The sequence below is a fragment of the Macaca mulatta genome, chromosome 13, assembly GCF_049350105.2.
Source record: "Macaca mulatta isolate MMU2019108-1 chromosome 13, T2T-MMU8v2.0, whole genome shotgun sequence".
NCBI classification, from domain to species: Eukaryota; Metazoa; Chordata; class Mammalia; order Primates; family Cercopithecidae; genus Macaca; species Macaca mulatta.
Genome location: NC_133418.1, coordinates 51,848,094 through 51,863,374, shown reverse-complemented (window position 1 = coordinate 51,863,374; position 15,281 = coordinate 51,848,094). Strand labels below are relative to the sequence as shown.

The 15,281-nt window shown below is 48.9% G+C and overlaps 1 protein-coding gene across 1 annotated transcript; it reads left to right on the top strand.

The window, feature by feature from the left end:
* Window positions 1-9,472: 9,472 nt before the first annotated feature.
* Window positions 9,473-14,102, top strand: SPR (sepiapterin reductase). Its single transcript, NM_001260549.1, is given in 3 exon segments — window positions 9,473-9,786; window positions 10,352-10,642; window positions 13,325-14,102. Coding segments are annotated over 3 exon segments (786 nt in total). The 5' UTR covers window positions 9,473-9,482; the 3' UTR covers window positions 13,516-14,102.
* The last annotated feature ends 1,179 nt before the right edge of the window (window positions 14,103-15,281 follow it).

Sequence of the window (15,281 nt, the reverse complement as noted above, 5' to 3'; positions counted from 1 at the left end):
TTTGTATTAACAGTCTAGACTTCTCCTTTTTACTCCAAACTTACATATATGTCTACTGACGTCTCCTCTTTGATATCCAGTGGGCATCTCAACTTAACACATCCAAAACTGAATTTTTTTTTTTTTTTTTTTTGAGATGGAGTCTTGCTCTGTCACACAGGCTGGAGTGCAGTGGCAAGTTCTGGGGTCACTGAAACCTCCACCTCCTGGATTCAAGCGATTCTCCTGGCTCAGCCTCCCAAGCAGCTGGTACTACAGGCATGCACCACCACATCTGGCTAATTTTTGTATTTTTTGGTAGAGATGGGGTTTCACCATGTTGGCCAGGCTGTTCTTAAACTCCTGGCCTCAAACGATCTGCCAGCCTTGGCCTCCCAAAGTGCTGAGATTACGGGCGTGAGTCACTGCACCCAGCCCCAAAACTGAACTCTAATCTCCTCCAAAGAATCCTGCTCCTTCTGCAGTCTTCCCCACCTCAGAAAATGGCAATTTTTATCCTCCCAGTGCAAAGGCCCCAAACTGTGGAGTCATCACCGACTATTCCCTTTTCTGTATACTCCATCTCCATGTCTTCAGCAAATGCTTTTGCCTTCTTCTTCAAAATGTGTCCCCAAATGAATCACATCTCCGGAATCTCTCATCTGTAATATAGAAACAACCTCCTAGATAGTCTCCTTGCGCCTCCCTAGAGTCCATGGTTTATTCTCAAAACTGAAGCAGGAACGATTCTGAGTCTAAGCAGATCCCTTATGCTCAGATCCCTCCAGTGCTTTCCCATCTCTCTCCCAATAAAAGGAAAACTTTTACAACCACCTGTAAGGCCCTGTACACATTTGGTGTTCCATGACTTCTCTGATCTCTCTAAATTCTCTGTCCTGCTAACACTACTAAAACAACCCTGCCCTTTTCCTGTTCTTCAGACAACCCAGGCACTATCCCACTTAGGAGCCTCTGTGCTTTCTGTTTTTTCTGCCTGAAATAGTCTTCCTCTGGATAGCTGCATGGGTCACTCTCTCACCTCTTACTGCTCTCTTCTCAAATACTATGCTTTCAATGTGGCATTCTCTGATCACCCAGTATAAAATTGCAAGCACTCTCTACCTCAGTACTCCATAATTACCATCCTTGTTTTATTTTCCTTTGAAATGTATCATCATGTGTATTAGTCTGTTTTATGCTGCTACAACAGAATACCTGCGATGGGTAATTTATAAACAATAGAAGTTTATTAGGCTCATAGTTACAGAGGGTGAGAAGCCCAAGAGCATGGCACAAGAATCTGGTGAGGGCCTTCATGCTGCACCATTCCATGGCAGAAGGCAGAAAGGCAGAAAGGCAAGAGAGCATGTGGGAGATTGAGAGAGCAAGAAAGAGCCAAACTCTTTTTTTTTTTTTTTTTTTTTTTTTTTTGAGATGGAGTCTCGCTCTGTCGCCCAGGCTGGAGTGCAGTGGCGCGATCTCGGCTCACTGCAAGCTCCGCCGCCTGGGTTCACGCCATTCTCCTGCCTCAGCCTCCCGAGTAGCTGGGACTACAGGTGCCCGCCACCATGCCCGGCTAATTTTTTGTATTTTTAGTAGAGATGGGGTTTCACCGTGTTAGCCAGGATGGTCTCAATCTCCTGACCTTGTGATCTGCCCGCCTTGGACTCCCAAAGTGCTGGGATTACAGGTGTGAGCCACCGCGCCCAGCCTTTTTTTGTTTGTTTGTTTTTTCAGATAGAATCTTACTCTGGATTCAGATAGAATCGGATCTCAGCTCACTACAACCTCTGCCTTCTGAATTCAAGCACTTCTCATGCCTCAGCCACCAGAGTAGCTGGGACTACAGGCATGCACCACCACACCCAGCTAATTTTTTGTATTTTTAGTAGAGATGGGGTTTCCCCAGGTTTCCCAGGCTGGTCTCAAACTCCTGAGCTCAGCCTATCCATCTGCTTTGGCCTCTCAAAATGCTGGGATTACAGGCATGAGCCAGTGCCTAGCCCAAACTCACTTTTATAACAAGCCCACTCCTGCAATAATAACTCACTCCTGTGACAATGACATTAATCCATTCACAAGGGCAGAGCCCGCCTGGCCTATTCACTTATTATGCTCCACCTCCCAACACTGTTGCATTGGGGATTAAGTTTCCAACACATGGCTGGGTGTTGTGGCTCACACCTGTAATCCCAGCACTTTGGGAGGCCCAGGTAGGAGGACTGCTTGAGTCCAGGAGTTTGAGATCAGACTGGGCAATATAGTGAGACCTCATCTCTACAAAAAAATTAAAAAGTAGCTGAGCGTGGTGACATGCATCTGCAGTCCCAGATACTTAGAAGGCTGAGATGGGAGGATCTCTTGAGCTTGGGAGATGGAGGTTGCAATGCACCACTGCACTCCAGCTTGGGTGACAGAGTGAGACTCTGTCTCAAAAAAAAATTTCCAACACATGAACTTTGGAGCACACATTCAAACCACAGCTCCATCCAACATACTTTTTTTTTTTTTTTTTCCTGTTTCTCGGTTTTACTTTTTTTTTTTTTCCCTGTTTCTCTCTCCAAAAATGTAACCTTGAGGAAGACAAGAATCTTTGCCTATTTTGCAAACTGATGTATCTCCAGCACCTATATGTAGCATGAATGTGGTGTCTTCAAAGCCTGGTACTTGGTAGGCACTCAATAAATAGAATAAATAGTTATTGAATGAATGCATAAATAAATGAATGAATGAAACTAAAGAATACGCATAAATCTGTCACCAGGTGACAGATTATTGAGAAATCCTAGAACAAAAGAAGCAATAAAGAAAAGATGAGTTTGGGAGGGTAATGAAAAGCTCAGTCTTGGCAGAGAGGAAAGCAGAGGGATCCTGGCGGTCTTTTCCAGTCTTTCAAGCTACTAGTAAAAGGCGGGAGCTGTCCAGCATGGACCTCCTGAAGTTGGAGTATTGCTGCAGGGACGAAAGCCTGCTTTCCTAACCCTGCTCAGGATCACTTCATTGCCATCCTTATCAAATACACCTTTGTTCCCTGTGTGCTTCTCCTTCCCAGTCCTTTTTCCTTTACTCAAATGTGACCAGAAAGCCCATGAGCTACATGAAATCTTATTGTTCCCATGCTTTTCAAAAAGCTTTACTCACTCCAGTAACTTCCATGCCATAAAAGTGATGACTGGGATGACAGAAACAGTGTCTTCATAAATGCATCCATTGAAATGAGTTTGGTGCTTCCTTCCTGTGTATCTCTCAAAAATCAGCTTTTTAAATGTGGCGAAAAGCCAAGATTGGGGGCCCAATAGTCTAGCAAATTTCTTAATGAGAAAGCCCTGTTCTCTATCACACACCCTAGTCGGCTGAGTTGTGTGCCCCCCTTCCCCAACCTCAAAAGACATGTCTACTTGAAACCTGTGAATATCATCATATTTGGAAAAAAAACTATGCCCTTATCTGTAGCTATAATTAAATTTAGTTTCTTGAGATGAGATAATCCTGGATTCAGGACAGGTCCTAAATTCAATGGCAGGTGTCCTTACAACAAGAGGAAAGGACAGAAGCACAGAGAGACATAGAGGGGAAGGCCATGTGAAGTTAGAGGCAAAGTTTGGAGTTACACAGCTATAAGCCAAGGAATGATGAGGATTGCTGGCAGCAATGCCCAGAGCCACCAAGAGCTGGAAGAGGCAAGGAAGAATTCTCCCCCTAGAGACTTTGGAGGGAATATAGCCCTGCTGATACCTTGATTTCAGAATTCTGGCCTCCAGGCCAGGCGCAGTGGCTCAAACCTGTAATCTCAGCACTTTGGGAGGCCAAGGCAGGCAGATCACTTGAAGTCAGGAGTTTGAGACCAGCCTGGCCAACAGGGAGAAACCCTGTCTCTACCAAAAACACAAAAATTAGCCAGATGTGGTGGAGCACACCTGTAATCCTAGCTACTCAGGAGGTGAAAGGCACATCTTTTTTTTTTTTTTGAGATGGAGTCTCACTTTGTCACCCAAGCTGGAGTGCAGTGGTATGATCTCAGCTCACTGCAACCTCCACCTCCTGGGTTCAAGCAATTCTCTGGCCTCATCCTCCCAAGTAGCTGGGATTATAGGCATGTGCCACCACGCCCAGCTAATTTTTGTATTTTTAGAAGAGATGAGGTTTCACCATGTTGGTCAAGCTGGTCTTGAACTCCCGACCTCAAGTGATCTGCTTGCCTTGGCCTCCCAAAGTGCTGGGATTATAGGCTTCAGCTACCATGCCTGGCCAAAAGGCACGTCTTACTTGGCAGCCAGCAAGAGAGAGCTTGCACAGGGGAACTTCCATTGAGAAAGCCATCAGATCTTGTGAGACTTATTCACTACCATGAGAAGAGCATGGGAAAGACCCACCCCCATGATTCAGTTGCCTCCCATCGGGTCACTCCCACAACATGTGGAAACTGTGGCAGCTACAATTCAAGATGAGATATGGGTGGGGACAGAGCCAAACCATATAATTTCACCCCTGGCCCCTCCAAATCTCATGTCCTCACATTTCAAAACCAGTCATGCCTTCTGAACAGTCCCTCAAAGTCTTAACTCATTTCAGCATTAACCCAAAAGTCCACAGTCCAAAGTCTCTTCTGAGACAAGGTAAGTTCCTTCTGCCTCTGAGCCTGTAAAATGAAAAGCAAGTTAGTTACTTCCTAGATAAAATGGGGGTACAGGCATTGGATAAATGCAGCTATTCCAAATGGGAGAAACTGGCCAAAACAAAGGGGCTACAGGCCCCTTGCAAGTCAAAAATCCAATAGAGCAGTCACTAAACCTTAAAGTTCCAAAATTATCTCCTTTGACTCCAGGTCTCACATTCAGGTCACACTGATGCAAGAGGTGGGCTCCCATGGGGCATCCATGGTCTTGGGCAGCTCTGCCCCTACGGCTTTGCAGGGTACAGCCTCCATCCTAGCTGCTTTCATGGGCTGGTATTGAGTGTCTGCTGCTTTTCCAGGCTGATGGTGCAAGCTGTCAGTGGATCTACCATTCTGATGTCTGGAGGATGGTGGCCCTTTCTCACAGCTCCACTAGGTAGTGCCCCAGTGGGGACTCTGTGCCAGGGCTTCAACCCCACATTTCCCTTCTGCACTGCCCTAGCAGAGGTTCTCCATGAGGGTCCCACCCTGCAGCAAACTTCTGCCCGGACATCCAGGCATTTCCATACATCCTCTGAAATCTAGGTGGAGGTTCCCATATCTCAATTCTTGACTTCTCTGCATTTACAAGCTCAACACCACATGGAAGCTGCCAAGGCTTGGGGCTTTCACCCTCTGAAGCCACAGCCCAAGCTGTACCCTGGCCTCTTTTAGCCATGGCTGGAGCAGCTGGGACACAGGGCATCAAGTTCCTAGGCCGCACACAGCAGACGGTTCTATGCCCAGTTCATGAAACCATTTTTTCCTTCTAGGCCTCTGGGCCTGCAATGGGAAGGTCTCTGACACGTGAAGGTCTCTGACATGCCCTGGAGGCATTTTCCCCATTGTCTTGGCTCCTTGTTACATATTTGGCTCCTTGCTACTTATCCAAATTTTGGCAGCCAGCTTGAATTTCTCCCCAGAAAATGGGGTTTTCTTTTCTATTGAATCATCAGACTGCAAATTTTCCAAACTTTTATGCTTTGCTTCCTCTTGAATACTTCACTGCTTAAAAATTTCTTCTGCCAGATACCCTAAATCATTTCTCTCAAGTTCAAGGTTCCATATATCTTTAGGGCAGGGGCAAAATGCTTGCAGTCTCTTTGCATAGCAAGAGTGACCTTTACTCCAGTTCCCAACAAGTTCCTCATCTCCACCTGAGACCACCTCAGCCTGGACCTTATTGTCCATATCACTATCAATATTTTGGTCAAAGCCATTCAACAAGCCTCTAGGAAGTTCCAAACCTTCCCACACTTTCTTATCTTCTGAGCCCTCCAAACTGTTCCAACCTCTGCCTGTTACCCGGTTCCAAAGTCACTTCCACATTTTAAGGTATCTTTACAGCAGTACTCCACTCTCAGTACCAATTTACTGTATTAGTCCATTTTCCCACTGCTGACACACCTGAGGCTGGGTAATTTATAAAGAAAAAGAGGATTAATGGACTCACAGTTCCACATGTCTGGGGAGGCCTCACAATCATAGTCGTAGGTGAAGGATGAAAGGCGCATCTTACATGGTGGCAGGCAAGAGAGAGCTTGTGCAGGGGAACTCTCGCTTATAAAACCATCAGATCTCACGAGACTTATTCACTATCATGAGAAGAGCATGGGAAAGACCCGCCCCCATGATTCAATTAACCTCCCACTGGGTCTCTCCCACGACATGTGGGAATTGTGGGAAATATAATTCAAGATGAGATTTGGATGGGGACACAGCCAAATCATATCATCTGCCAATATTTATTATCTGTCTGTTTTATTTTAGCCATCTTAATGGATATAAAGTGTTATCTTATTGTAATTTTGATTTGTATTTCTCTGATGGCAAATTATGTTGAATATCTTTCTATGTGCTTATTGACCATTTGTGTAATTTCTTTGAATAAATGTCTGTTCATATCCTTTGCTCACTTTTTCATTTTATTTTTGACTTATAAATAAGGTTTTTGTTTGTTTGTTTGTTTTTGTTTTTTGAGGTGGAGTCTTGCTCTGTCTCCCAGGCTAGAGTGCAGTGATATGACCTTGACTCACTGCAACTTCCGCCTCCTGGGTTCAAGCAATTCTCCTGTGTCAGCCTCCTGAGTAGCTGGGACTATAGGTGTATGCCACCATGTCCGGCTAATTTTCATATTTTTAGCAGAGACAGGGTTTCACCATGTTGGCCAGGCTGGTCTTGAACTCCTGACCTCAGCTGATCCACCTGCCTCAGCCTCCCAAAGTGCTGGGATTATAGGCATGAGCCAAGTATGGCTTATTTTAAAAACTTTGTTATTTAGAAATAATTTCAGACTTTTACAAAGTTGCAAGAATTGTATAAAGAATTCCTGAATACTTTTAATGCAGATTTCCTAAATGTTAACATTTCACCATTGCCTTATTCATTCTAGTTTTTTTCTGAAACATTTGAAAGTAAATTGCAGATTTGATGCCCCTTTACCAAATACTTCTGTGTATTTCCAAAAACAAGAACACTCTCTGATATAACAATAGTCCATTGGTCAAAGTCAGGAAATAATTCAATGCCAATAACTAACTCTACAGACCTTATTCAAATTTCACCCATTCCCCTACCCATGTCCTTTATCAGACTTATGCTTTTAACACTTTTTTTTTTTTTTTTTTTTTTTTTTTTTTTTTTTTTTGAGACGGAGTCTCGCTCTGCCATTCAGGCTGGTGTGCAGTGGCCGGATCTCAGCTCACTGCAAGCTCCGCCTCCCGGGTTGACGCCATTCTCCTGCCTCAGCCTCCCGAGTAGCTGGGACTACAGGCGCCCGCCACCTCACCCGGCTAGTTTTTTGTATTTTTTAGTAGAGATGGGGTTTCACCGTGTTAGTCAGGATGGTCTCGATCTCCTGACCTCGTGATCCGCCCGTCTCGGCCTCCCAAAGTGCTGGGATTACAGGCTTGAGCCACCGCGCCCGGCCGCTTTTAACACATTTTTATGTATTTCTTACCTTTCAGGCATTTGTATCTTTTTTTAAAAAGTTACTGTTGGCCAGGTGCAGTGGCTCACACCTATAATCTCTGCACTTTGGGAGGCCGAGACAGGAGAATTGCTTAAGTCCAGTTCAAGACCACACTGGGCAACATAGCAAGATCCATCTCTACAAAAAACACAAAAATTAGCGAGAGCAGATAATCATCTTCCTCAGAAAAGAAGAATTTTCCAGACCCTCTCCTAGTATAGGAAAACCACATTCTCCTTAGGGGCTGTTCCCAAGTGGTTCCTCCTAGAAGCAGCTAGGTTCAGAAGAGGCTGGGTCTGATTTTTTGCCATCCCTTCATTATTCCCTCCTTTTCTTCAAAATCTTGCAAATGGTAGAAATTTAATAAATGTCAAATGAATGGATGGATGGGATCGTGCTTTCATAAACCTGTCTTCTAAGGCCTGAAGAGCAGGGAGAAGCTATTAAAATTCTTTAAATAGTAGGCTGTTGGGCCAACGAGATCTCTATCTTTCAGTGTGAATAGGTAAGTGAAAAGCAGGGCAACTTCAAATGGTATATACATATACAGAGTCCTATCAGCGTTAAAATAGAGAAAGCTTAAAAACAATTAGCCAGGTGTGGTGGTGCACACCTGTAATCCTAGCTACTCAGGAGCCTGAGGTAGAAGAATTGCTTGAGCCCAAGAGTTCAAGGCTGCAGTAAACTGTGATCACACCTCTGGATTCCAGTTCGGGCCAAGAACGAGACTCTGTAAAAAAAAAAAAAAAAAAAAAGAAGAAGAAGAAAAAAGAAAAGAAAAGAAAAAAACCTTCCTTCAAGTTGTTTCTTCTTTGGAGTTGGCAATAAGAGGAAATGTGGTAACTTTGCTCTTTGCTGTTTAGCCCCAGGGGAGGGATCAGCCCTGTGGGGAACTGGGCTAAGTTATCAGAGGTTACTTACTGCCCTTGCTAAACTCTAAAGAGATTCATTTTTTAAAAACTGATACATAATATTTGAACATATGTGTATACACAATGGAATACCATTCGGCCACAGAGAAGGAAACCATGAAGAGATTCCTTTTTAATATATGTAGCTGAATGCCAACTTGTCTCACGTTCCCCTTCTCCTAGGAAAAAAAAAATGTGGATTTTCTGAAGCACCTACCTGGAAGTACATACAGATGATTTCGTAAACTTGAAGCTGAGAGTGGATGGAATTGCTACTAGGAAGACTGTAGCATGAGCAGGAGCAGAATCCTGGGGAACACACTTTTAGCGACAGGAGTCAGAAATCTCAGAGAAGCAGGGGTTACTGGTGGGAGCACGGGGCTGCTCAGAGCCTAGTAAAAGGAAAAGGTTTTAATATCATTTGAAGCCACTGTGGTGCTCCAAGAGGAAGCTCCTGTCATCCAGAGAGCAGTGAGCTCCCAAGCAAGCAGAGACTTCAATCCCTAAACGAGCATAAGCTTCATTCAGGGCATTCACTGGCCACGACCAGGGACGCCCAGCACCTAGTGCAGGGCCTGCCCTGGAAGAGGTCAGTAGTGCAAAGAAGTTAGGGCTGGAAATGGGAGGAAATTCGAGCATGCGTCCCAGCCGGAGGTTGAGCTCGCGGACGAAGAACAAGGCAGAGCTGGGAACCACGCTAGGGCTTTCCGTGTGGGCCGCGCCTGCCGGCCCTCTCTGTTGTCCCACTTGGCACGGACTGGGCTACCGCCCACAGCTTGACTTCCGCCACCAGCGACCAAGGGAACCAGATCCCAAGGGAACCAGCACTCCTGGGCGCTCGCGGCCCGAAGCCTGAGGTTCCCTCCCGGCCCCGGCAGGGCGGCCCCGCCTACACCCGTTGCGGTCCCGCCCCCCGCGACCGCCCCGCCTCCCTCGGGTCCCAGCGCCGCCGGCGGAGGACAGTAGCATGGAGGGCGGCCTGGGGCGTGCTGTGTGCGTGCTGACTGGGGCCTCCCGCGGCTTCGGCCGGACGCTGGCCCCGCTCCTGGCCTCGCTGCTGTCGCCCGGCTCCGTGCTGGTCCTTAACGCCCGCAACAACGAGGCACTGCGGCAGCTGGAGGCCGAGCTGGGCGCCGAGCGGTCTGGCCTGCGCGTGGTGCGGGTGCCCGCCGACCTGGGCGCCGAGGCCGGCTTGCAGCAGCTGCTCGGAGCCCTGCGCGACCTCCCCAGGCCCGAGGGGCTGCAGCGACTGCTGCTCATCAACAACGCGGGTAAGACCCCGAGACTGAAGCGGGCTCCCCATGTGAGCGCCCACTTCCTCCACCGCTGGGGAATTTAACAGCGACTCCTAGGGAGTCAGATAGGACGCCTAGAAATCTAAAGCCCTAGTTGTTCCAGCTTGAGTAGCAAGCGGAGGCGAGGTGTACAGGAAGACTCGGTGCCGTCGGGGCAACAGTCTGCCCCCACTTCCTGGAAAATTGGCCAGCCGGGTTTTCCAAAGCGCCTGTAGAACTTTCCCGATCCCCTTGCTCTGCGCCCTCTGGCGGAGGCCTGAGTCAGGGCTTCAAGTCTCCAAACAAGTAAAGTCGCTGCTTCTCCAGAGGACCCCTAGAGCTCTCCCTCAGCAAGTCAGGTGCCTTCTCCTTCTGCAGCTTGGGATGGCTGGGTTCCCCAGGTGTGTCTTTCCGCAGAGCTGGGGAAGAGAGAAGCCTCTTCAGAAGCGCAGCTTCCTCCTCTGGGTCTGCATGGGAAGAGGATATCTGGAAGAACTTGGGAGGGCTGGGAGAGAAGAAAGCCCCGCCTGCCCTGAGTTACTCCTAAGGGTTGGTTTTTCAGGCTCTCTTGGGGATGTGTCCAAAGGCTTCGTGGACCTGAGTGACTCCACTCAAGTGAACAACTACTGGGCGCTGAACTTGACCTCCATGCTCTGCCTGACTTCCAGCGTCCTGAAGGCCTTCCCGGCCAGTCCTGGCCTCAACAGAACCGTGGTTAACATCTCGTCCCTCTGTGCCCTGCAGCCTTTCAAAGGCTGGGCGCTGTACTGTGCAGGAAAGGCTGCTCGTGATATGCTGTTCCAGGTCCTGGCGCTGGAGGAACCTAATGTGAGGGTACTGAACTATGCCCCAGGTAGGTGGGAAGTCCTGCCGTCCCTGTCCTCCAGAACCCACTGGTGCGCCTCTGGGGGCTGGGCAAGCGGCCTAGTCCACCCCCTCCAGGAAACAACCCACAGGATTTTGTCCTTGAATCCTGATCCATGACCCGTTAGGGGAAATACAGACCCAGGGGAAATAGAGGTGGTAGGGTCCGGGGATACTGGCAGAGAGTGAGGAGTTGCCTGGACTGGAAGGTGGGGCAGGAAGTCTGAGGTATTAGATGAAGTTTGGGAGAAGACTGGGGTTTGAATACCAGGCCTTCCTCATGTGAAATGGGGAAGATGCTCCCTGCCTCACAGGGCACTTCGGAAGACTGAATGAGATACTGTATGTGAAAATGACCCTGACCTGTGAAGTGTTGCCTCATTGTTAAATAGGACTGACCACACTGTATTGCACTATGCATCTGTGTGTTCCCAACACCTAGCAAAGCACTACAGTAAGGCAAGCTGCAGGACATGCTAGCTGTATGGAGAGCAGACAGGCATTGTTGAGTGCTGACCATCCCTGGCTGAACTGTGCTGGAACACTATTGAGGATACTGGGATATGTACAATAGAGCCCTTATTTTCATGAAGGCCAAAGGACAGGGAGTCTTGTGATACTGGGTCTGGTTTCTGATGCTGCAGCGCCCCTTTCTTAATAGTGAGGAGTCTCTTTTAGGCTTGAGGTTGCTGCAATCAGAAAGTGGTGACAGAGTAGCCATGGAAAGCCTGAGCAACTTGGGCAGTGATCCAGCAGTCTGTGTCCCTGGGGAATAGGGTCAGGATCCCAGGGCAGACAGGTAGAATGGCCTGCACAAAGCACAGATGTGGCAGGCCTACATCCCACCATGTTTCCAAGTCCTTCCTCACGTTCTCCTGTACCCCAGCCCCTACCACCCCTGTCCCCCAACACACATGCACAATTATTCTTGCAACCAACATTCAACTCATCATCCACTCTGAGCTCAGCCCAAGGACTCGCACAAACAATGGTGACCAAATGTAAGCTACAACCAGGAGCAGAGCAGACTCCAAGAGGCCACATGGCTGCATTTGGTCTCAGGAGGCTGCCCCGGGCATTATGAGGGAGCTGAGATTTTCAGGAGGTCCCCAGGGCCTGAACCAAGGCAGAGGCCAGTCTGGTTTTCATTTTGGTCTCAGGAAGAATGTTGTAACAGGTGCTCAGAGATAGAATGGGCTGTTTGGAAAGGCAGCAAGTTCCCTCTCAGCAGGGATGCACAGGTCATTGGAAAACAGTCAAGGATCAGGAGATAAATTCTCCCTCTAACCCTGGAATTCTCTGATTTTCTGCCCTTGAGGACCATTAACTGCAAATACTGGGGTGCATGAGTGATTCTTATGTGAAGAACGGAATGTGCTTGCAACAGTTCAAAAAGGGAACAATTCCCTTTAGGTGGGGAGACTAGAGATGGCTTTATTGGAGGTAGCTGAACTGGACATTGACCTTGGTTGTTAGCAGATGGAAGGCATTCCCGATGAAAGGAAATAAAGGTGCGAAGGCTCACTGTGGGTGTGGCAGGTCTTCCGGTTTGCCTGTAGGGTAGGTGTGCCCAGAGGAGGGCACACTAGGATGCTTTGAGTACTAGGCCAGGCTAGTGGGAAGCTGTTGAGGGGTTTTGAGCAGAGGAGTGTTGTGATCCCAGTGATGTTTTTGTTTGTTTGTTTCTTTGTTGAGACGGAGTCTCACTCTGTCGCCCAGGCTGGAGTGCAGTGGCGTGATCTTGGCTCACTGCAAGCTGCGTATCCCAGGTTCACGCCATTCTCCTGCCTCAGCCTCCCGAGTAGCTGGGACTACAGGCGCCCGCCACCATGCCCAGCTAATTTTTTGCATTTTTAGTAGAGACGGGGTTTCACCATGTTAGCCAGGATGGTCTCGATTTCCTGACCTCGTGATCCGCCTGCCTCAGCCTCCCAAAGTGCTGGGATTACAGGAGCCACCGCCCCTGCCTCAGCTCAGGCAATTCTAGCACCTCAGCCTCCAGAGTAGCTGGGATTACATGTGCATGCCACTACACCTGGCTAATTTTTGTATTTTTAGTAGAGATGGGGTTTCACCGTGTTGACCAGGCTGGTCTCAAACTCTTGACCTCAAGTGATCCACCTGCCTCAGCTTCCCAAAGTGCTGGGATTGCAGGTGTGAGCCACTGCAGCCGGGCCCCAGTGATGTTTTAGTGGAGTAAGTTTAGTAGAGGGCTACAGGAGCTGAGGCAGGGAGAGAAGCAAGCTTGTAAAAAGGACCTGATTGTCGGGATACGTACACGCTGAAGGGTCCTACCTGGTGCCTGGTTGGCTGTGGGGGCGAGGAGGGGAGGGAAGGAGGAGGTGATGGAGGTTTTGAGTCTGGGAAAAGAATACTTCATTAATAGAAATGGGAATGTCAGGAGGTGGTGCTGGTTGGACAGGAGATGAGAATCTTGGTTTTAGACATGGTAATCTAGAGGGTCCATGTTCATTGGGCTTTTGAATTTCAGTCCAGAACTTGATAATGACAAATTGGAGCCTTTGACAACCCTGACCACACATTTCAGCCAAGATGACGTGTTTCCTCCGGCCAGACCTGACTCAGCCCCACCCCCGACATACAACAGGGACCTGAAACCTTCTGCCCTGCCTCGGCCATGTTCCCTCATCGTCTGCTTTTCATCCTCTAGGTCCTTTGGACACAGACATGCAGCAGTTGGCCCGGGAGACCTCCATGGACCCAGACATGCGAAAAGGGCTGCAGGAGCTGAAGGCAAAGGGGAAGCTGGTGGATTGCAAGGTGTCAGCCCAGAAACTGCTGAGCTTGCTGCAAAAGGACGAGTTCAAGTCTGGAGCCCACGTCGACTTCTATGACAAATAAGCCCATGTTTTTGGCTTCCTGAACCTTTTCGTCCCCACTTTCAGACATACCCCAGAGCCCTGTGGCTCCCCACACCCTGCCATAGGGGCAGTCCTGCCTTACACATAGAAACACTCATGCCTGCTGCCCTGCCGTCAGGCACAGCCAGCTGTGAGCTCCCAGATCTTGGCCTTACCTGTTGTCAGGAGTCTGTGCTGTGCACCCTGGATTATGAGGATGGTAGGAGAGAGGTTATGGGTATTGGTGTCTCTATCCCCAGAAATAGAACTTAAGGAGTGGGAAGAGCAGGAAAAGAAGCTGGGACACAGAAGAGAGGAGGTTGTGTCTCCTGCTCATAGCAAGCCTGTGGGGAGAGGGAAGAGTGATCTGGTGTGGAATAGGAGGACCCATGTAGATTCACAGATGGCCTAGATGGGAAGAAGAGCAGATGGTACAAGTTCCAGCCCACATAGATGCCCCTTGCTGAGGGTAGCAGGACCTTCTTTTGCACTTTGTGTCCTCACTCTGATGTCTCTTTCCTCCCGAATCTACCACCCCTCCCCCAGGCTGGGAGAAGGGGCTCCTGGGTGTCTGTATACATGCCAAAGGCAGATACAAATAAAATACAGATTGTCCTTTTTTCATGCTTGCTTTCTCCTCTGATACAGGGTCTGTGACTAACTTCCTGGTTCACTGGGCCCAAGGTCATTCCCGAGGCAGTTAACCCAAAAGTGAGATGTTGTCCTTATTTCCTAGGGAGCTGTCCTGGGGCCATCTACCTCCAATCATCAAGCCCCACTCAGTGGCAAGCCCAGGTCCAAAGTTGCCCACGATCGGCATGCCTGCTCTTTTGTGTTGTTGCCCATGCCAACCCCAGCCTTGACAGCCCTTTTCTCACCCTGGGCTATTCAGAATACCCATCTTTTACGGCCCAACTTACAGCCTGCCCTCCGCATGGCCCTGGAGCCTGGGTCTTTTCCCCGACTCTGGATTCCCAATTCCACCCACTGTCCACATGGCAATGCTGTGAATGGATACCAGCTGCTATTGGCCCTCTTGGCGTTGCCCATCTGGCCCAGCCCATGGTCCAGGTCCTCAGTGGGGTGGGCTTAGGACCAGCATGCCTTTGGGGGAGATGGGCAAGATTCCAAGAAATGGAAGCTCTGAGAAATCAGGGCTTCATCTAAGCCAATCCTTGTGCAGGTTGGTAGACATAGGCTAGACTGGGAGCTCCACAGCAGTGGTGGTCTGCAGCCAGCACCCTGGCCCCTGGCCATATTTGGGAGGAGGGAGCGTGGTCCGCTGCCGGCTGACTCCAGGACGCCGCCTGCCTCTGAGTGTGCATAAGAGAACTCCTCCTTGTGCTCAGCAGAGGGCGCATGGAGGCCGCGCCTCTTGCTGAAGGGCAGGCCCTAGGCTGAAGCTGGCAGCGCCCTGCCTGCTCCCCTAGGAGGGAATGGGCGAACGCTTGCCTGGTCCAGCAGAGGCGTTACCCTCATGCACCCATTGAAGTAGAAATCACTGGGCTCAGGTTCCTGCTCTGCCACAGCTGGTAACCCAGGGCAAGTTTCTTCTCTGTGCCTCAGTTTCCTTATCTGAAAAATGGATTATAATGGCACCTAGCCTAAAGGGTTATTTTGAACATTAAGTGACCTAATGTTTGTAAATGTTCAGCACAGTGCTAGCATTGTGGTAACTGCCCCGTAGGTGCTAATATTATTTATTGCCTTTAAATATCAAGATCCAGATCATCCTGGAGCCCTGCTGGAAGCCTCCTCTCCTCTAGG